General features: G+C 33.9%; 4 protein-coding genes across 4 annotated transcripts; 3 read left to right on the top strand and 1 right to left on the bottom strand.

Moving 5' to 3' along the window:
- Positions 1 to 2,615: 2,615 nt before the first annotated feature.
- LOC120274619 lies at positions 2,616 to 4,165 on the top strand. The gene is made up of 2 exons (XM_039281160.1): positions 2,616 to 2,927; positions 3,248 to 4,165. Exons 1-2 carry the CDS (start codon positions 2,643 to 2,645, stop codon positions 4,163 to 4,165), a joined length of 1,203 nt encoding a protein of 400 aa, XP_039137094.1. The 5' UTR covers positions 2,616 to 2,642.
- LOC120274618 lies at positions 4,110 to 8,694 on the bottom strand. Its single transcript, XM_039281158.1, has 5 exons — positions 8,690 to 8,694; positions 6,270 to 6,915; positions 5,484 to 5,714; positions 4,722 to 5,399; positions 4,110 to 4,631 (listed from the first exon to the last, which is right to left on the bottom strand). Exons 1-5 carry the CDS (start codon positions 8,692 to 8,694, stop codon positions 4,611 to 4,613), a joined length of 1,581 nt encoding a protein of 526 aa, XP_039137092.1. The 3' UTR covers positions 4,110 to 4,610.
- A 119-nt stretch (positions 8,695 to 8,813) lies between these two features.
- Positions 8,814 to 14,990, top strand: LOC120274617 (pentatricopeptide repeat-containing protein At3g22690-like). Its single transcript, XM_039281157.1, has 6 exons — positions 8,814 to 9,890; positions 10,076 to 11,281; positions 13,401 to 13,410; positions 14,358 to 14,473; positions 14,559 to 14,621; positions 14,682 to 14,990. The coding sequence occupies exons 1-6, from the start codon at positions 8,814 to 8,816 to the stop codon at positions 14,988 to 14,990; spliced, it is 2,781 nt and encodes a 926-aa protein (XP_039137091.1).
- Positions 14,991 to 17,634: 2,644 nt separating this feature from the next.
- LOC120274536 (E3 ubiquitin-protein ligase RNF115-like) lies at positions 17,635 to 19,420 on the top strand. The gene is made up of 2 exons (XM_039281077.1): positions 17,635 to 17,885; positions 19,063 to 19,420. The coding sequence occupies exons 1-2, from the start codon at positions 17,680 to 17,682 to the stop codon at positions 19,382 to 19,384; spliced, it is 528 nt and encodes a 175-aa protein (XP_039137011.1). The 5' UTR covers positions 17,635 to 17,679; the 3' UTR covers positions 19,385 to 19,420.
- The last annotated feature ends 1,582 nt before the right edge of the window (positions 19,421 to 21,002 follow it).

Here is a 21,002-nt window from a genome sequence, read left to right as displayed (position 1 = left end):
AAACACATGAGAGAGAAGTGAACCTGTCCATGGAAAAAATTTATGTTTGGTTAAATGGATGAGTATTGAAAAAGTTTTATGTTTGGTTAAATGGAGGAGTATGTAGGTTTAATTTTTATTTTTTTATTTTTATTTTTTTGTGGTTAGAAGGAGAAGTGAGTAGAGATGTAATGTGTGTTTTACTAATTTACCCTTTTATATATATTTATCATAATAATTTTCTAAGATTATTTTGTACAAATAATGTTAATATTAATATTAGTAATAATATTACTTGTATAATAATATTATTATTATTTTTAAACTAATACTATAATTATTCAATTTTTTATATTTGTTTGTTATTTTTATATTTTTATTATTATTATTTAAAAAATATATATTATTATTAATCTTCAATTGACACATTAAAAAAATAAGAAAAAAATAATATGAAAGATGAAATTAGATTTTAAAAGAATATTATGGTAATTTCTCAAATTGATAAAGGGTAATTTGGTCTTTTCATAAAAGTTTAAACATGAAAACAAAATTTAATAATCCCACCCCTCCAAACATTAAAATTTGGAGGGGTGGAATGTGGGGTTTGGAGGGGGTGAAACACCCTCTAAACTCCTTCTCCTCCTTACTCCCCCAACCAAACATGCTTCACCCGTTCTAAGTCATTCTCACCGCCCTTAAAAACCCCAACCAAACAATGCCTTAGGAACTCCTTGGAAATTTTGAAACTCAATTTTGAGCTGACCTTAGGTCTTGTTAGGGTTGCATTACATTTTTTAAGCTTATGGTTTCATTTATGATTTTCCTTGCTTAATTCTTGCTTGTGTTTTGGTGGTGTGTGTGCGATTGTGTTTGGTTAGGTGGTGAGAGCTCGGCTCGAGACAAGGAGCTGGTGGAGGAGTAGAACACTCGGAGTGTCACGCCTCGACCCACGGGCCCCAAAACCCGACAACCACCATTACGACCAGAGGAGGGACATCTCCATCACTCAACCCTCGAGTCGCCGTAAGGCTAATAAAAACTTGGAATTAAACAATAATGAATATAATTTACAAGTTCAAGATATGCCAATAAGGAACATAAAGATACATAGGGGAAGCAAACACACTAGTGAATCCATAGTCCTGATACAATGAGTTCATGCTCAACAATAAACATACATAAGATCTAAAAGTGAAGAATGACAAGCAAGGGTATGCCAAGCACTCCGCCGCCTCGCCGCAACGCCACTAGATGTTAAAGAATAGAAGGAAGGGAAGGGGTGAGTAACCAAAGTCACTTAGTGAATGATTTAGCACAGTTCTGATAGAATATTTAAAAAATCAATAAGATCGACAAAACCAAGCTTGTGCAATAATACATATAGATTAGAACATTTGAGCATATATATATATATATACACACACACACACACACAAATAAGGAAATCATAGATAACATAAAAGAATCATCTTTGCTCAAAATGAGAGTTTCAACATTCATAGATCAAGAATGGCATAATATGAGTTTCAAAATCAATAAAACATAGTACTCGCCAACACATCAATTTATTTTCCAAAGATTATCCAAATGATCATATCTCCAAGATTTTCTTTGCATAAGAACATAATTTCACAAAATACGAAGTTTGTGTTTCGAGCAAACGAGCAATGGTCTAGAAATCTCTCTAAACTTTTGTCATGGTCGTGGCTAAGTGTAGAGCCATCAAGGTTCTCATACTCTTGACATTGACCCATCGGTTCACAGGGAGGCAACTCCGGCTCCTCGATGACCATCCAATCAGGATTATACACCCCCTCCTAGCTTGGATGAAAAACATCAGCCGGTCTTCCACTTCAAAAGGCTGGTCGCAAAGACCACCTACTATAGTGGCACTCTCTCCGAGCCTAGATAGTTCCTCATTGAGTCCCTCTTCCTTATTCTCAATTTTCTCTCTCATCTCGGCTATGTTGTCGTCATCGCTCACGGTGATGAAGGGGTGATGGCGGAGCGTCGGAAAGAAGAAGAAGAAGAGGGACAGAGGGAGAGAGAGCGAAGATCCATTGCTTGATTGTGGTGGTTATAGTTAAAAAAATCTGGAAAATTGATGAACCAATGACACATGGACAAATGTCCTCTCCGAAATCAACTTCGGATGGGAAATTTTTAAAAGATTACTTTAAGAGCAAGTTTATATGCATTGTTAAAAAAGCTATAGTTATGATGATCATTACTAAATTAATGTTAGGATAATTAACATAATATTTTTATTATTACTATTTAGCACTAATACTTTAATTACTATAAATATTTTCGTCATTTATAAAATTGTATTATTATTATTATTATTATAAAAAAATTATGATGATATTTTTATGAAAAAACAGGGATGTCTTGCATCAATTTTTTTTTGTTTTTTTGTTTTTTATTGATTAGTTGCGAAATTCTAATTTAAAATTTTTAATACCTTCTACTTTTTGATCAAGTATTTTTATTTTTATTTTTTTATGTTTTTAAAAAAATAACAGAGAATTAGACCGGACAAGAGTATTTGGAAAAAAAATTATGAAGAGTATCAAAAGGTATTAGTCTAATGTTCAATAAAAAAAAAAAAAAAAATTTTTGAAGAGTGAGGAATAATTGAGGGGCTATTCACCAGATCAATGGAAGTCCAAGCTGAGGTCTTGGAGCCATTGGAACTACGCTTCGCCGACCTTCTCCTCCTCTCCTCTCCTTCTCCTTCTCCTTCTCCCTTCCCAGATGATGCCGATGACCTCCACCGCCTTCAATCCCTCTCCTCTGCCGTAATGCGTGCTCTAGGACCGTCCGGCCCCGGCCTTCTCTCCATCACCGCCGTTCCTAGAGCCCCTGCTCTCCGCCGCGCTCTCCTTCCCCTTGCCCGTAAGCTTGCTCTTCTCGACAACAAGGACCGCGCTCGGATCCTGAAGGTATGTGAGCATTCGCTTATTCCAACTTTTTTTTCGATGTCTAGATTGTTAAAAAATTTCGTTTTTTTTTCTTTTCGATATTGAAACCCTAACGAGTTGTTTGATTGCTCATAAAAGCTGTGTTTTTTTTAATGCTTTTCATATGGATTTACTAATTTTTGTTATAATGTGAGCGTTTATTTGTAGATTAGCATGTTGGCTTATGAATTCTTTCCATTGCCGTTGCCTTAGTGCAAGGTTGAAGAGTGTGATCCACTGTTAGATTGTAAATATACTTGCGTGAACTTGATGGATTTCTTTAACTATTTGATGAATTACAGGAGCATGGGCTGGGAAGTGATGTTCCTCTTAAGAACCCTGATCGCAATGTGTCTTCTTTTGCCTTGCAATTGAAATTTGAGCAACATGCAAGTTTGAAATTGTCCTGCAGAGGAGCTGAAAATGTAGATGTAGGTGATGATTTTGGGAAAGAAGGTCTTAATGTTTATAGATCGTCAGACGCTCGTGATGATGAGTTTAAATATTTAGGAAACACTTTTAAGGAATTAGGTCTTTGCATGATGGAACTTGGACTGATGCTAGCATGTGTATGTGACAACGCCATTGGTGACGGGGAACTGGAAGATAGTTTGATGGGGTCTGGCACTGCAAAAGGACGTCTTATTCATTACCATTCAAAGTTGGACAGTATTATGCTTAGAGATCGAAGCAGGAAGATTAAGGGAGGTATATCGAAAGCACGAGTGAATGCATGTAGTCCTTTACTTTGTGACAGAGAAGAGGGATCCCTGTCACAGGTGCCAATGGAGCCATGCAGGATGAGAAGCAGGACACTCGATGATAACTGCTGCAGAGCTTCTTTATCTGATTTGTGGCAACAATGGCACTATGATTATGGCATCTTCACTGTTTTGACAGGACCGATGTTTTTGTCATCTTGCCAAGCTGGAGATTGTCTTTGTGATTCAAGCCACCAAGAGTGCTTATCTCCATCAGGGCATACTTATTTGCAGTTATTTGACTCTGACAAAAACAAAATTTATGTTGTGAAATCCCCGCCTGAAAGTTTCATCATTCAGGTGGGGGAATCAGCTGATGTATTGTCAAGAGGTAAGCTTCGTTCAGCCCTTCATTCTGTTGGCAGACCTTTAGAACTGGAGAACTTAAGTAGAGACTTTTTGTTGTCTTCCTACAACCAGCATGGAACAAAGTTCTCTCTTTTCCAGATGGTCTTTTAGAAGCAAACCATGAGAAGGTCTGGTCGGGCAATGTAATGCCTAAATCTTGTGATGAGGATAATGTACTGAGTTCTGCTGCACTTGGATCTGACAAGCCAAATCAGTTAATGCAGGAAATTTTGAAAAAAATCCCACCATTGCCCTCACGGTTGAGAGATGGGATGACATTTGCAGAATTTTCGCGGGAAACTACCAAGCAATACTATGGTGGTTGTGGCACGCAATCTCAGAGATAGCCATTATTTTTTCGTCTTAGGAAATAAATATCCTGCAAGACATATGGTCCAACTTAAGCAAATTTAAGATGATCGATTGACTTCTGCTGTCATCAATGATACAAGGTTCTCCATCCCCATCATCTATTCACTGCAATCAATTATAGAAGATTGCCCACAGCTTGTGTTTTGATATCGAATCATTGCTTCCAAGATGGATGTGGCAACAGTTAATGTCTACTCCTGTAAGCCTGAAATCATAAATGGTATGCTATTTAGCAAGTTTCCATCTCTAGAAATGTAGGATTTGGAAGTCTGTGTTAATGGTGAAAATCACAAACCTCATATGTTGGTCTGCAATGGCTGGCAGTTGTAAATATGGTGCTTGTTGAACCACATTCACTGTTAGCGAGGGACATGTTGGATTGGTCAAGCTTGATATATGTTCCATGCTGATAACCTTTGGCTGTTGAGCAGATATGTGAAGCTGATCTTTGCATCTTGACACATCTTGGGATGTGCCTGCCTTCCACTGACGGCCTCTGCCTGCTTGGTTGTCTTTCAAATGAGACAGTTCTCTGTTTCGGTGCACTTTGTGATCTAGCCTTAGCCTTTGATGATTCTGTATTGGCCATGTAATTTTGGAAAAATATGGATACTCGTGGGACATTGAATATGTGCTTCCTTGTCGAGAAATGGCGAAAAGAAGCTTGTGTTGCATCAGATATTGACACAACAGATGGGCATTGCGGGCTGCTTTGTGGTGTGTTGGATGGGAACTCCTCGAAGTACCAACTGCCTGATTCTGGGTTTATATCAGTTAACTCTGGTGGGTAATGAGAGTTCTGTTGGTACTCTGTCTTCTTAGATGCATAAATTCCATGATAACATTTGGAGAACCTTGGATCGATTCCTTCAGTATGATTGATAGAGTAGCTTTTTCTGCTAGTTGGAATATTCCTGGATTCACTGGTGTCCATCTCCACAATCTTAACATTCTCCTCAACACTATGATCCACCTGTTTTATTTGTGAACTATGCCTTCAGAGAAAAGATTGATAATGACTATAGTAATAGCATTAAGTCTTTATTGGGAAGCTTACATATGATGGTGCATACAGTGGATGTTTTGATCTTCTGTGGACGGTTGCAATGTGTGGTATGCTCTGCGCTCCCTCAAATATTTGGAACCGCTGAGCACGAGCTCTTGCTTGAACAGTCACCATGGCCTGCATACAACGGAGAGTAGCTCTAGCTTGCTTCCTCACCAAGTGTCCTCTCACCAATGCTTGCAATTTTACTAGACCTTTCAGTGCGCGCAATGCTCTCCTTGCCTGTGCCATCAAAAGCAAATTTGATTGTACTTCAAATCATATTCATGCAGTGGTATTCTGTTGAGTGTGTCTTCACAAATTTTCTTAGTTTATACTTCCTGCATTGTTTTATTTACCAGCTGGTGCAGAACATTCTATTACATTTTTTTGACTCTAACCTTTCTATTGCTTTTCTTGCATATGTTTTTTGTTATTAATGTTGTTTCTTGAAACTTTTGCTTGGATATAGTAGCTGCTTACATCATCAGATTTTCAAGCAAATTATACTATGTGTAATTTATCTTTATCTATAGTGGGGGCAAGTTTCCTTTTTGTGGTTTATTCTCTATTATATTGTATCTTTTTTTAATCTAAATTAGATTTGCTATTACAAACCGTTAGAACAGCAAATATCTGCAGGAAGCAGCCAAAAAAGAAAAAAACAAAGTCAATGATCTGATTTCCTGCAAGCATTTCTGAACATCATATTATTTCTACCTTGGGTGCTCATATTCTGCATATCTTGTTTGTTTATATGTTTTTGCAGGCCTAAGAAAGAGAACTAGAAAATATTACCAGATGAGACCGGAAGATAGACTGGATCTTAATCGCAGCTGTTTCCTCAATGTCTCTGGTTGTATCCCTTATGGCTGTGGAGTTCAGGCGGACTGTGGCTGCTACTGATTGAGTCATAGCCACAGCAGCATCACTTGCTGCAATCTTGGTTTTGTCTTCAGCCACATCTTCGGTCCGCTGTTTCACATGAGACTCTGATAGCCCCTCCTGACCTGGATTAACACAGACTTGAGAGTTGGAATTATTCCCTGTTGTCACTGCTCTTCGGAAGCTCCACCGTTTCTCTTTAGGGGCCATCACCGGTGCAGGCAAAGATTTTGTCTTGGTAAGAGTTTGTTCATGACCACTCTTCTCTTTCTCCTCCTTAATCCTCTTGCCGATCAAGAGGTTTCTGAGCCATTTGCTTGCCTTCCCATAGCTTTTTTTAATTTCTTGAATCAGAAGGATAAGTGTCAGATGAACCTTGTGCAGCCAAAAAAGCAAGCATGACAATCTCTGGGATTTAGAGAAGATTATCTCTATCTTATCACTTGCAGAAAATCCTACCACCTTTATTTGATGCTGCTCTCTCCTCAGCTGCTTTGTTCTATTCCGACATTTTCTTTCAGTTCTCTGGTGGTACTCTTGTTTGTTTATAAAGAGCAGTCTGCATCAAGTGAAAAAAAAAGAAAAAGAAAAGCAGAAGGTGCGAATAACACGAGCGGGTTTTTCCTTGTAAGCCACTTGCCAATCTTACCAGACTCATCTTATTTATCAGATTTTGATATTATCATTCTGTATACTTTCAACTGATGACGTGCTGCAGGGAAATATTGCTAGCTTGTGGTGAGCTTGCTAAGAAGTTTTAATGGTGAGACAAGAGCCATGTGAGTGAGATGGCCCTGATCATGCAATGACTTGGAAGTGTACACACTCTCTAAAGGTCAGTTTTCTTTATGGTCTTTGTCTCATCTAAATTCAGGCCAATAGGATGCTTATTGTGTGGATCTCACCTAAACATGAATCAATGTTGACATTTCAGTTCGATGTTTCCCGGATACATGAAATCATGGACCCATGGCTTTTGTTACCAGGTTCATTTTCTTCGCCTATTCTAAATATTTTACTGAGTAGACGATCATCGTTTTACAGTTTTAACCATCAAATTGCATCACGGAACCTCATATTTTTGTTGCTAATCAAAGGAGCAGCACTCCTGCATTTGTGTTTGTGCCTGGAGCTGTAAATTTCTGAGATTGCTTGAGATGTCTGTAGTTGCAAAGTTTGCCGATGAATCGGCTTTTAGAATTTTAGTTAAAATCTGTATTGAAATGTTGACATTGCCAGAGCATCATCCATCATTTCAAATTATTGTAGATCCATTTCTTGGATTCATTTGTTCAACCACCAAAATAATGCCATTAAAAAGCTCAACAATTCTATTACTGTATTTGTGAGGTTTCTTTTCAATATGTTGTCTTCTGTTATTATTATTATTTTTTTTATTTGAATATATTTAATGTTCAAGTTATGGGTTACAGGGAACAAAATTATTGCAAGTGATAATATATATGTATATATATATATTTTTTAAATTTTGGTTTGTGTGTACAGATGCACTAGAGTAAGTGTGAAGTTATTGCCTGAAAAAGGTGGTAACTTATACTTTGAGTACTTTGGCACGTGTGTAGTGCACGTGAGTATAATCGTATAAAATATGTACACACTTGCCACTATGATCGGTAATAAATGATAACCTATTATTTATTCATTGTCTCTCTGGCACGTGTTGTGCACGTGAGTATATTTATAACTCTCTGGCGTATTTGTTTCTCGTATGAATTTTAATTATTATTTGTTATATTTTTCCCCAATGTATTTTTTTTCTCTTCCTCTATATTATATGAGGTTTCTTTATTTTTTATTTTTATTTTTATTATTATTATTATTATTATTTCTTTATTTTTGGACCCTTTTTTTCTAACAAACTTTTTCATTAAACACATGCCAGTGTGTTCTCTCTTTAATTAATCTCTAACAAATCAATAACTTGTCATTGTAGAAATTTTTAGATGTGTTTCTAATTAAGTTCCAAAAATTCAATGAAAAACAATAAAATGAAATTTTATAACTTTTCTGTCAATATTCTTAAAAGTGCATAATTAAAGTCACCAAATCAGTTTGTTGTATTTCATTTTATTTTTTATATAAGTTTGTTATCCAAATGAGATGGCAGTTTTAACAGAGGCATGCATACAAGCTACTTTTTTATTTATTTTTTTTTTTAACAAGGCAGCAGTGTATGCAGTTCTCGCTCATCATAGGAGACTCTATTCATCATGTCTTGAATTAAATTTAAATGCTCATTCTCTACATGAAAAAATATATACCTTACCACTAGACTATATTAGTGTTGGCGTATACTAACACTTTATTATTACCTCATCAAAGTTTCCACTATAAATATTAATTAATATTAATAATTATTATAATTAATTACAAAGTAATTTTAATGTAAAAATAATATATATAAACAAAAAAAAAATACATGCAAGAGTATGAATCATGATATCCTCAGTGCCACCATGCCCTCCCCCATCTTTCCAACTCCAACGGTCAGAACGAACTTTCAAATCTCCCGTCACCTCCAACACCCCTTTCCCGCCATTCCATTCCCTCCTTCACAACTGCTCTTCCATGCAACTTCTCCACCAAATCCATGCCTTGATGCTCAAAACCAACGCCATTGCTGACCCTTTCCATCTCTCCAAGCTCCTATCTTTCTCCTCTTCCCCGGATTCAGGTGACCTTCATTATGCCTTCAAGTTGTTCTCCTTAATTCCTCAGAGAAACTCATTCCATTGGAACACCTTAATCCATGGTTTCTCTCTCAGTTCTTCACCAGAACAAAGCCTGCTGCTTTTTGTTCAGCTTCTTGAAGAGGAACCTTCTCTTGTTAATCCATTTACTTTCCCTCCTGTTCTTAGAGCTTGCGGAAATATGTCGGCAGCTTTTGAAGGAATTCAGGTTCATTGTTATGCTGTTAAGTGTGAGGCAGTGGCAGACTTGTTTGTGCTCAACTCTTTGGTTCAGATGTACTTCAAGTGTCGGCTTTCTGATAATGCGTGCATCATATTCGATAGAATGCCTGAGAGGAATGTAGTTTCATGGAACTGTGTCATTGGAGGTTTTGCTGAGATGGGAATGTGGGAGAATGTGAAGTCTTTGTTTTGGGATATGGTTGAAGACATTGTTGTTAAACCGAATGCACTGACACTGGTGAGGATGGTCACAGCTTGTACCAAATCAGGGGACTTCGAATCGGGGAAACTTGTGCACCGGTATATTGAGGATAATGGGGTTTCGGTTTGTTTGACTCTGGGGAATGCTTTGATGAATATGTATGCTAAATTTGGGGAGATGAGTGAAGCTCGTCGATTGTATGATCGCATGTCTGATCCAGATGTTGTGTCGTCAACCACTTTGGTTAGTGGATATGGCAGCATTGGCCTCATGGAGTTGGCTAGTGAGGTTTTTGATAGCATGCCGATTCGGAACACTGTGGCTTGGAATGCGATGATGTATGGCTATGTTCTGAATGGTTATTTCGATGAAGCGATTTCACTTTTTAAAGAGATGCTGGTATGAGATCTTTACTTTACTATGTTTATCCTCGTGTTTTTATCTTCATGTTTAAAAATAGTAATTATTTTTCCTTACTGAGTTAGAGAACTCGAGTATCAATTTATTTTACCAACTTATGAATTAGCATTGATAAAATTATTATATAAACCATAAGTTTGACAATTATATTCATCTTTTTACAGATTCTTGGTGCAAAAACCGATGAGGCTACTATGATAACTATCTTGTCAGCTTGTTCAAAATCAGGAAATTTGCTTATTGGCCGAGTCGTTCATGGATACATCTATAAGCTTTGTATATTCACGACTCAAGAGTTGCTTCACTCACTTATAAGTGTGTATTCCAAGTCTGGAGTCATGGAAGCAGCAGAGCTGTTGTTTCATAAAATGGACATTAAAAATGAGGTTTCTTGGACTTTGATGATGGAAGGGTATGTTAAAACTGGACAGAAAGAGGTTGCTCTAGAAATATTTCACAACATGCCTCGCAAAGATTTGGCGTCATGGAATGCCTTGATTACTGTACTTGTCCAATGCAATTTCTTCAATGATGCTTTGGCGATTTTTGAAGACATGCAGAGGATGAAAGTGATTCCCAATTGTATCACTCTTGTCAGCTCATTATCTGCTTGTGCAGGGGCAGGAGCTCTCGAACTCGGAAAGTGGCTTCATGCTTACATCAAGAGAAATGACATTGAAATGGGCGCGACATTATGCTCTGCACTAATAGATATGTACGCAAAGTGCGGGTGCATTGAATTGTCCCTTGAGGTGTTTGAAAGCATGCAATGCAAAGATCTCGTCTGGAGTACCATCATCGGGGGGCTTTCCATGAATGCTCATAGCAAGCTTGCTCTTGAGTACTTTGAGCGAATGGTAGAGTGCGGAGGGGTACCCGATTCCGTCACATTCATCGGAGTTTTGAGTGCTTGTAGTCATGCAGGTTTGATAGAAGAAGGCAAGCACTACTTCCTTCTCATGACCGAAGTTTATGGCATACCTCCAACATCTGAACATTGTGGTTGTATGGTGGACTTGTTTGCTCGACAAGGACTCCTAAGTGAGGCGAAAGATTTCATCGATGGCATTAGTATTTCATCAAACGGGACTGCCATTTGGGGTGCTTTGCTTGGTGCTTGTAGCATTTACGGGAATTTGGAGCTAGCTGAGTATGCAGCAAGACATCTTCTTGCAATCAATCCAGCGAATTCAGGAGCTTATGTTCTGCTTTCTAATGTGTATGCTAAAGCTTCCCGGTGGAGTGATGTTAGAAAGGTTAGAAACATGATGAAAGAACAAGGGATTGAAAAGATACCGGGATGCAGTTCAATTGAGGTGAATGGTGTTGTTCATGAGTTCTTCGTCAGGGGATTTCTCGTACTCATAAAGGTGAAGAGATCTACATGATGTTAAACAGATTAGAAAAAATGCTGCAAAACCAAATGATTAGTAGCTGATTGGTATTTCTGATGAGAGTGAAAAATTGCAGAAAACCTTGCTCTGGAATTATTTTGATTGTTATTGCATTTTGATTCTTATTTTACATGTAAATTGATGTATTTTATTGTCCGCTGGGTTCAAACTAGGAATTGTTATAGGAATACAAATTAAAATTAAAAAAATAAAAAAATAAAAAAATCCTTTGATTTTACATTGTTTTTTTGCTCATGTGCTGCTTTTTTTCTTCTTGCTTTCGGAGACTGAATATATAGGGGTGCTCACTCGCTGATGAATTATGCACAATATTAATTTAGTTAGAAAAATATCTTGTTATATTTCATTGTTAGTGATATTTATGAAAGGTATTTTGCCTGAATGAAGAGGTGGGTTTGAACCTAATTCATACAAGTGAAGAGCACAGGTGTTATAGAATTCAATTTCTAATATATGTCCGTTCTTGACACCTAGCTTAATCTTATTTATAAAAACAATTACAAAAACAAAACAATATCATAAGTAAAATTTATAAACCCTTATAAAAGTATACAAAACCTCCATATGTAAATGATTATTTTACTAAATATCTTTATTAAGGATTAAAAGAATATTTGTTATGCTAATTATATATTAAAATTACAAATTTATTTAAAGGGTTAAAACTTGAAGTATAAAAAGTTCCATGTATCTACGAAAAAAAGGTTTTGAAAATTTTTTTCTTAAAAAATTTTGGCTTTTAATCTTGTGAATTCAACATTACCAAAATAATAATAATGATGATGATTGGGTCTAATATATATATATATATAACCTTATGTACATATATGTAAATTTTGAATTATCTGATAATTTTCAATTTTTAAAATTTTGTAAAAATTTTTTTAGCAAACCAAAAAGAATTGAAAAGATTGCATATTATAATTAAAGGTTCTTGGATTTTTTTTTTAATTTTTTTAGGGTAATGCTCACATTTCCACTGTTGGACTTTTAGGCTTTATTTTATTTATTTATTTTAATTTTTGTGTCTTGTTTTATCTTGTTATCTTATTTTCCATCTGGTTTTTTCTGAGCCAACAAACTTTTTTTACAGAGGCTTAATTTTTTTTAAAGAGGATTAAAATTTTTTTGTAGGACAAGTAAAAAGTGAAAGAGGCAAATAATATTAGATTTTTATAAATATTTTTTAAATAATGTATATATTAATAATATATATACTAATTTATAGAAAATCAAGTTGCAATAAATTTTTACAATTTTTTTTGTTACTATATAACCAATTTTTTAAATGTCAAAAGGCTAAAAAATAAAATTTTACACATGTTTTTTTAAAGAGGAATTGCTCAAAAGGTCCAAGAAACACTACCCTATGGCCAAAAAATTCCTTGATTTTACCAAATCCTTTAAAGTCCCTCCTTTTTCACATAATTTCTATTAAGCCTAACAGATGGATAACACTGTTATCTCTCAAAAGAAATTACCATGTTGCTCATTCAGTTTTAATTGATTTGAAAGCTTTGAAAAATGGAAAACTTCTCATAAAACCTAATAACCATCACATCAGTCCCCACTTCTTCTTCTTCTTCTTCTCCCGAGACAAGTGAAGGCTTTTCATCTTCCATTTGAATTACAAGACCATCCTCGCCGGAGTTGCACCCATTGTCGCCGGAGACCCAAGAAGAGAAGAAAGGCACTTGATCGGACCATCTCGTCGCTCCCGTGCTATCGTTACAGCGGTGTATGAAAGCCCTATGATTTCCATGGCGAAATCGTTTGTGTTCTTGGGCAATGTTAGGTTAGTTATTTTTATTGTGCATTCTATGATAAAGCATGGAATCATTTGGTGAATGAACTATATTTCTTTGAAAACACGTGATCTTGTAATTTCTATCTAATGGTTGGTTATGTGATTACTTTGTGTCCTAATTTACGATGAAACGAACAAAATTGTATACATTTGTGTAAGAGAGTTGATTCCTGTCCAAAATCCTTGCAGGTTGTTTGTTATAAATCACTGAATTCCAATCTTATTATGCTGTGTTTGTTGAATTTTGTCAATATTCTGTGTTTGCAGAATTTTCTCAGTATGTTTTGTATGTAGATTGTTAGTTATAAATCACTGATATCAAAACCAGTATTCATTTGTGGTTTGTATCTTATTAATTTGGTTACTGCAATTGTTATATGTATGACAGTATTTTTGGCATTTAATGTTTATTTTTGTTCTTTGTTGTTCATTCAAATATAAGACTTAATATGTGGAATGGATATAGTTGTTTTTATGTATCCGGTTTTATACAAACATGTTTAGTGTCATTCGAAATAATCACCCCGAATGTGTATGTATTGTTTGTGCAATCGGGAGGGTTATGGCTAGCTCGATCGGAAATTTGGTGAATGGGACGTTACTACTTGCACCAGTGTATGCCAGTTGAAAAAGAAGATGACACGAAGACATTAGGAGTTACTCCGAGGGACGCCATTTAGTCATCTGATGGATCTTGAGCCAATAGCACAAGAGAGTACGGTATTGGATGCGTTGATGCATGTTTTTGATACATAGACCAAAACCTTTAATTTGGGAGACAGTCATTTACAATTCTGTCCTGACAATGTTTCAATGATACTTGGACTAAAATGTGACGGTGTCACAATAGATTTCTCAAGGAAGAAGGAACGTTGCACATTCGAGGGGGAGTAGACCGAACAAGGGAGTGCTTGGTGAGGACTTTAATGAGTCTGGTTGGCGAGAAAAAAGAAAGTTTTGTAAAGCTTTTGCTGGTATACATCATGGGATCCTTACTTTTCCCCACAACTTCATGTACATCTCTAGCATGGTTAGCCTACTATGTGGAAGACCTGTCAACGCTGGATCAATATGCATGGGCCCAAGCCACCTACAGGTGGATTATGGATGATTTGCCCAATGTAGCCGCCCGTGTAAAGGACAGATGTTCCGGGAAGCAACCATGCGTAGGGTATTTGCGAGGATGTACAGTTGCACTAACAATTTGCTTTTATAAAGTAACAGGGACTGCGAAGAAGATCCACTTTGGAAGAACACCACGCATTCTCTGTTACGTTGAAGCCAGTATTAAGAAACAAGCAGGTGTGAGTGCCTTGCTCGAGTCATTGGATGGAAAAGAGGTATGCAAATTAGAATCCATTGAGTATTCCCTTTTACTGTTCTCCTTTTGTTGTTGTATTTGCTAGTTTTCCCCACTTATGCCAGAGAGATAATCTGAAGTTGACATCATTGGTTCGGGAAAGGTTGAGCTCAGCTTTACAAGGGCAAGTTTGGTTCTATCCGGTGCAACAAAAACACCAAAATTCATCAAGGCATTGAAACCAAAAGGTAAGAGGAAACAAGGGGGAGAGGCCTCCCCGTACAGCAGATCAAGAAAGTGAGAAATTAGTGAGCCCACCAAGGGAGTCCAAAAAATCATCATGTTCGAGTCCAGCGAGGCAACAGATGGAAAATAACAAATACGAAACATTGATGGCTGAAGTGATAGCTCTTCGTGCGAAGCTTACTATTCTTGAAGAAAGGAAGAAGTCAACCAATGAGAAAGAAGATGTTGTACCACCTCAATTAACAGATGACATTGGCCCAGCTCCACCAGCGAAAAGATCCAAGAGAGTGGGGATCTTGATGGGGATCTAAGAAATACCTTCACACGTTCTTTGTGATAGAGCTTTGTGAAGTTAGCTCGCCGCCGAAGAACAGAGATGGTGAGTAGAGATGAGTGATAAAAGAGGAGAATCACTCCAAAACCAAGGCCAAGGAGGAAGAAAAGAAAATGAAATGAAGAAGATGCAAGCTTCTCCAGCAAGACAAAAGGTAAGGAAGAAGACTTTTGAGGGATGTCAAAGTACAAGCAACATGCTGCTTTGACAAGACATGGCGCCAGATTTCTCTCCCAAAAGCAAACGGTAAAGTGTGGTTTTTCAAAAATATAAACGGGCAAAGATGACGGTAGGGACGAAATGGAAATGATTCTAAAAAGGAGGGACCGAAGGGTATATTATTTGGTCAGAGGGACTTATTGGGATAAACGAAAAGTTTCAGGGACTATTAGGTAATTTTTCTTTTTTTAAAACTAAAATATTTTTATACTACATATATTAATTTGCTAAAAAATAAACCAAACAATAGATTTTTGTAAAAAAAAGAAAAAGAAAATATAACATAAATTAATTCATAAAATATTAAAAAACCAAACAATGAATTTTCACAAATATATTTTTTTTTTCTACATATAATATGTAATAATATATATATAAATAAAAAACAATTAAAACAAGGGGGCCATGACCCCTGTCTCCCTCCCCTAGCTCCGGCCCTAGTTTTTTCCTATCTAAGAAAGTTTTGTTGGGACTTAATTATTATAAAAACCAATTTTTAAAGACTTAATTATTACTTTAATAACTTTTATTAAGTGGTTTACACAAATCAGGTTGCTCTTGCTATCCAATACCGCTTGAGATTATATATGCCCAAAAAATAAAAAAATAACAAAATAACAAAATATATATGTATACATATATAAAGAAAAATAAAAAGCGCACATCAATAAATGAAAAGGTCCAAAAGTTTTTAGATTTGCTTTCTGATCAGGGCCTAACAAGACCAGGAAATGTAGCGTCTTAACTTGACCTGGGATGGGCCCACAAACAGTGCTTTCAATATCTGAGCGTTTTTTTTTCCTCAATTAATTTTGATTTTTTTTTAATTATTTTAATTTTTGAATTTTTCTTTCACATCATCTTTGTACATGATAAATTATTATTATTATTATTTACTAAATAAATTATTATATATTTACCAACCCCTTCTTGCTAATGGCACCATATCCTCTGAATTGGATGTTTGTGTCATTGCTTATGAGACAAATTTAAATTCTTCGTTTTTACACACTGGAGTGTAGTTTGTTCATATTTGTTAAAAAATAATTATGTATTTTATTTTTATTATTGTACAATAATTATAACTATTTCATAAAATAATATTTAGTATTCTTTTATATTTACCAATACAATTAGGGATTGTTTTGCATATTTCACACGACAACATGATCCTTATAATCATTTATCTAATCTTCCATTTGATGAAAAAGTTGGTAAAAAGTAACAAAAAAATATATATATTTTCGAAGTTTCCATTTATTTTTTCATAATGGGATGAGTGTATATATAAGGGACACGTGGAAGAAGGATAGATTAGAAGCATGGTAAATGGTGTTCTTGATGGCGTTGCTGATCCCAAATTCTTTGTGCGTTGTAATAAAGCGTTTCCATTCCATTCCATTCCATTCCATTCAAACCCGGGAACCTGCAACGAAACCAGCATTTCAGAAAAGCAAGCTACCGCGAAACTTCACAGCTTATAAAATTGCCCCTAAAAGTTAAAGGTAACTTCGAAACTGCCACTGATTGTAGTGTGACATTTTAGACCCGATATGGACTCTCAGAATCCGATTCTTTACACCCGATATCCCTTTTGGATCCGAATTCATTTGGATCAATTTTGTTTTGGAGTTTTAAATTTAAATAGGTTATTTTATCCTTATAATCCAGAGTAATTTTATTTTTGATTTTTCTTAAATAATTTTTAATATATATATATATATATATATATCTAAATATAACTGTTTTTGCCTCTGTGTTCTAAAAGCATTGTATAATATTGAAAAAATATTATATATAATATTGTTAACTAGGTCTTGATGCTTATCGTATTTATAAAAAAAATTATAACGGTAAAAATGGGTGTTTAAAAAAAATATTTACTATAAACCATTTTATTGTGGAATTAGGAATAATCGATCAACATAATTATTTTAATAATATGAAAAATTCAAATAGAAAAACAAATTTTCATGCTCTTAATATAATACAGTAATCATTTTTATATAAATAAAATTAAATAAAAAAACTTCAAAATTTTACTCTATTGGATTGATTTTTTACATTATTTTTATTTAGATTAATATTTAAAAATAAAAATAAAAATAAATAAATTCCGGTTTTATTAAATAAAATGAAATACAAGAAATAATCAAGATTAGAACCTTTCATTTAAAAACAAACAACAATAATAATTTGATTTTTATAATATTAATAATAAATAACCCTGGAAATAACCCAGTGGCATTCTCGTAAATATATCATTATCCAATTTTTATAATATTAATAATAAATAACCCTGGAAATCACCCAGTGGCATTCTCGTAAATATCTCATTATCGAAGGGCATTTATGTTAATCTAACAAAAATTTCAGCTATAAATTGATAAGCTTCATCGCGTTTCATTCACATCTATCTTTCGTTTCTTCGATTTCATCAATCAACGATGCTTCCCGGAGTCGAGCTTGCTCGCCGGAGAAGGGTTCACCACCACCACTACGACCTCCCCCGGCGAGCTCCAGCCGATCCCAAGCCGGTGAGATATGCGGCGACAGCACCGACGCCGCCCGATCGGTCGGACATGGACGAGCCTGCTCTTCTCGCCCGCGCTCGCCTCGAGGAAAAGCTCCGGCGTTTCTCCGGCCCTCCTAGGTTCGTTCCCTCCCCTTTCCACCGTCCGATCCATCCGATCCACGGTTCCGATTCTCCGATCCTATCCACTTTGTCGCTAGGGTTTGATCTAATGTTTTCATATTATGTATATATATAAATTTGAATAGAAATCTAAATATTTATACTTATTTTAGAAATTGAAATAATAATCAAACTTTTGCACTGTTTTTTTATTGCACAAATGTTAAATTTTTCCCTTTTGTATGGTTTTTTTTTTGCTTTGATTTTATCACCTGAAAGTTTTTTTTATTCATTTTGTAATTTACTTTTTAAAAAAGTATTTTTTTATTTTTTTAATAAAATTTTGTGTGAGAGATTTCTATATATTAGTGCTACTGTCTTTGGTTATATCACCAGAAAATTTTTATTTATTCCCTTTTCAAGGCCTTGTTCTAATTTCATGTAAAAAAATTTTTGATGAAACCCTAAAATTTTTGGGAAATTTCTTGTCTAGTTGTATGCTTGCCACTTGGCACCAAAAATCAGAATACATCTATTTTTATTGTGATCTGATTAATTGTTAATAAAAATTATATATTTTTCTGTGATTTAAATAAATTATCTAAAAGTTTTAAAAAGAGAGATTTTTTATTTTAATGCATCTGTGATAGTGCTTATCTCTTTGATATATCACTAATTAAGAGTTTTATTCCCTTTTTTTTTGTTTAATTGTTTGCTTTACTTCATGCAAAGGTTGAAAAACCTAAATTTGGATATATACATCATACAGAAGTTGTATTTATTCTGATTCTTTAAACTTTAAGCATGTCAAAATACACAATAAGAACTCCATTTGGAAAATTTAAATTTGTATGATTTTGTATAATACCTCATACTAAACTTTTAATCTTTAATGTATGTATATATTGAAATGCATAGTTCTAAATTTCTGTGATTTTGTATAAATAAATTATCTGAAAAATTTTAAAAGAGAGACATCGATTTGTATTTTATAGCCAACGATCTCTTTATCTAATAGCACCAGTCTCTTGCACCGGGTGTTTCCGGGGACAGGTTGAAATCTTAGCTCATAATACAGGGCGGTGACATTTCTTTAAAAAGAAAATTGCAAATTTTTTTTTTAATTTTATTTTATGACATTGGATAAAACATTATGCTAAAGTTTTAATATTTTTTTTCATGTTTGAAATTACAGATGGAAGAATAATAATAAAGCAGAAGTGAGGAATGAAAGAGTAGAAAGAGAAGCAGAAAGAAATAGTAGTGAAGATCAGAAAGTAGGAAGCACAAGTTTGGTGATGTTAAAGAGAAGAGATTCAAGAGTGAATGTTTGTGCAGTGTGTTTGGATGAAGTAGAGATGTTGAGGAGTAGTGTGCAAAGGATTTATAAGAAGAAAGAGATCATTAAGTTACCATGCTCTCATATATACCATTCTGATTGCCTCCTCCCTTGGCTTGCCAACAACTCTCATTGCCCTTGTTGTAGAACCATTGTTCCATCTTCCTTTATTCTTTGATCTTTATTTTATATAGATATATATATCTTCTGTGTTTTTTGTGGATAAACCTTACACTTGAGTGTTGTTGCTTGTATTAGTAGGTTTATCAAATTTGGGTTGGTTTCCAAATTATGTACATATTATATAAGTTTTGATAGATTTTAATATGCGAGTAAAATTATAATTAATGAAAATTTAAAAGAATTTTGTTTAGATTTTTTTTAATATTTTGTCACGTTTGTTATTTAAAAGTAAAATAGCTAAAAGTCATAGGCTCTACACCAGTCCAAACATAGGACAAGAATCTAGTAAAGAGGATAGACCTAGCTCTCACAATAATTTTTTTTAAATTTTTATTATTCAAATTAATTTCATAATTTTTATTGGTATGGTGGTTTGTAAACAAAATTTTAAATGAGTAATATTTATTTTTTTGGAAAAATTAATTGAGAAATGATGCTTTTTTAAAAAGAATAAATGAAAATTTTAACAAATGCTTGACAATCCATCAAAAATAATTCTTTTGGTAAATATAAGTTTTTAAATCAAAATTTAAATTTATTATGGCGGATCTGTTAAAATTAATGTAAAAGTATTACTTAAATAATTTATTTCCTTTATTGTATTTGAAAATTAAAATTTATTTACTACCATGATTATTCTCTGTGTTTGGTTGGTGGTTGTTGCATAATGTAGATTACAAAACCATTGTACTAAAATTACAAATTATACACTTTGATACAAATTTGGATTTTCAAATAATATCAACTAAAATAATAGTGTTGACTATGATAATAATTATTTTTATAAAAAATTATAAACAAACCATGAGTAGGATTTGAAAACATAAAATATTTTTAAATAGAGAGAAATAAAATTTTAACTATTTAGTTTTGTATTCCATCCAATCTTTTTTACTTGTCATGTTTTTTTAGTTATTTTAACTTCATTTAGAAAATTTGTGAAACATTAAATATTATTATTTTTTAAAAATTTATTTTGTATATTTAATATACTTATACAATTTTCAATAAATAATATTTAAATATATTTTTTAAAAATATATTTTTAAATAAGGGTAATTTTTGAAAATTAATATAATTTTTATAAATTTTAGATTACCAACTAATTTTAATGAAAAATTTTTCAATTCTAGTGATTTAGTTAAAATATACAAATAAAAAGAGACAGGTTGAAGTATAATATATGAATTTAAAATATATTACAGAATATATCAAATTGGATGTCAAATAATACACTAGTGAATTTTTAAAATATAGTATTGAATTTTTAGATAAAGTTTTGCATTTAGTACATGAACCAGCAAAAATTAAATTTAATTATTAGTTTGGGGAATTGAGAACTAATTAACTCACGGTTTAGGCTAATGATGAATAAATGACATTTTCTTGGTAGGGGTTGGTGGAAGGTCACATAAAGAAGTCACGGAAGAAAGAAATAAACATTTTTGTGAAAAATATTAATGCACCACCAACCAAATGGTAATTAGATGAGTACTTTTCAAATATTGAATGCATTAGTTGATGCTTTCTTGTGTTTCAAGCCAAAATTCCCTCTACCAATTCTAAATTCAACAATATTTATTCAAAACAAATAACTTGTAAAATTAATGACA

Source organism: Dioscorea cayenensis, chromosome 13 (genome assembly GCF_009730915.1).
Source record: "Dioscorea cayenensis subsp. rotundata cultivar TDr96_F1 chromosome 13, TDr96_F1_v2_PseudoChromosome.rev07_lg8_w22 25.fasta, whole genome shotgun sequence".
NCBI lineage: Eukaryota > Viridiplantae > Streptophyta > Magnoliopsida > Dioscoreales > Dioscoreaceae > Dioscorea > Dioscorea cayenensis.
This window is presented reverse-complemented; position numbering and strand designations above follow the sequence as displayed.

What these genes read in the sequence shown, in the direction of transcription:
- LOC120274619 (XM_039281160.1), top strand. Translation starts at nt 2,643, where the DNA reads ATGGAAGTCCAAGCTGAGGTCTTGGAGCCATTGGAACTACGCTTCGCC. An exon ending in ACCGCGCTCGGATCCTGAAG is followed by an intron (nt 2,928 to 3,247) that starts GTATGTGAGCAT and finishes GATGAATTACAG; the next exon opens with GAGCATGGGCTGGGAAGTGA.
- LOC120274618 (XM_039281158.1), bottom strand. An exon ending in CTATCTTCCGGTCTCATCTG is followed by an intron (nt 5,715 to 6,269) that starts GTAATATTTTCT and finishes TTGATGGCACAG; the next exon opens with GCAAGGAGAGCATTGCGCGC. An exon ending in CACTGTATGCACCATCATAT is followed by an intron (nt 5,400 to 5,483) that starts GTAAGCTTCCCA and finishes CAAATAAAACAG; the next exon opens with GTGGATCATAGTGTTGAGGA.
- LOC120274617 (XM_039281157.1), top strand. Translation starts at nt 8,814, where the DNA reads ATGATATCCTCAGTGCCACCATGCCCTCCCCCATCTTTCCAACTCCAA. An exon ending in AGTCATTGGATGGAAAAGAG is followed by an intron (nt 14,474 to 14,558) that starts GTATGCAAATTA and finishes CACTTATGCCAG; the next exon opens with AGAGATAATCTGAAGTTGAC. An exon ending in GCTCAGCTTTACAAGGGCAA is followed by an intron (nt 14,622 to 14,681) that starts GTTTGGTTCTAT and finishes TGAAACCAAAAG; the next exon opens with GTAAGAGGAAACAAGGGGGA.
- LOC120274536 (XM_039281077.1), top strand. Translation starts at nt 17,680, where the DNA reads ATGCTTCCCGGAGTCGAGCTTGCTCGCCGGAGAAGGGTTCACCACCAC. An exon ending in CGTTTCTCCGGCCCTCCTAG is followed by an intron (nt 17,886 to 19,062) that starts GTTCGTTCCCTC and finishes TTGAAATTACAG; the next exon opens with ATGGAAGAATAATAATAAAG.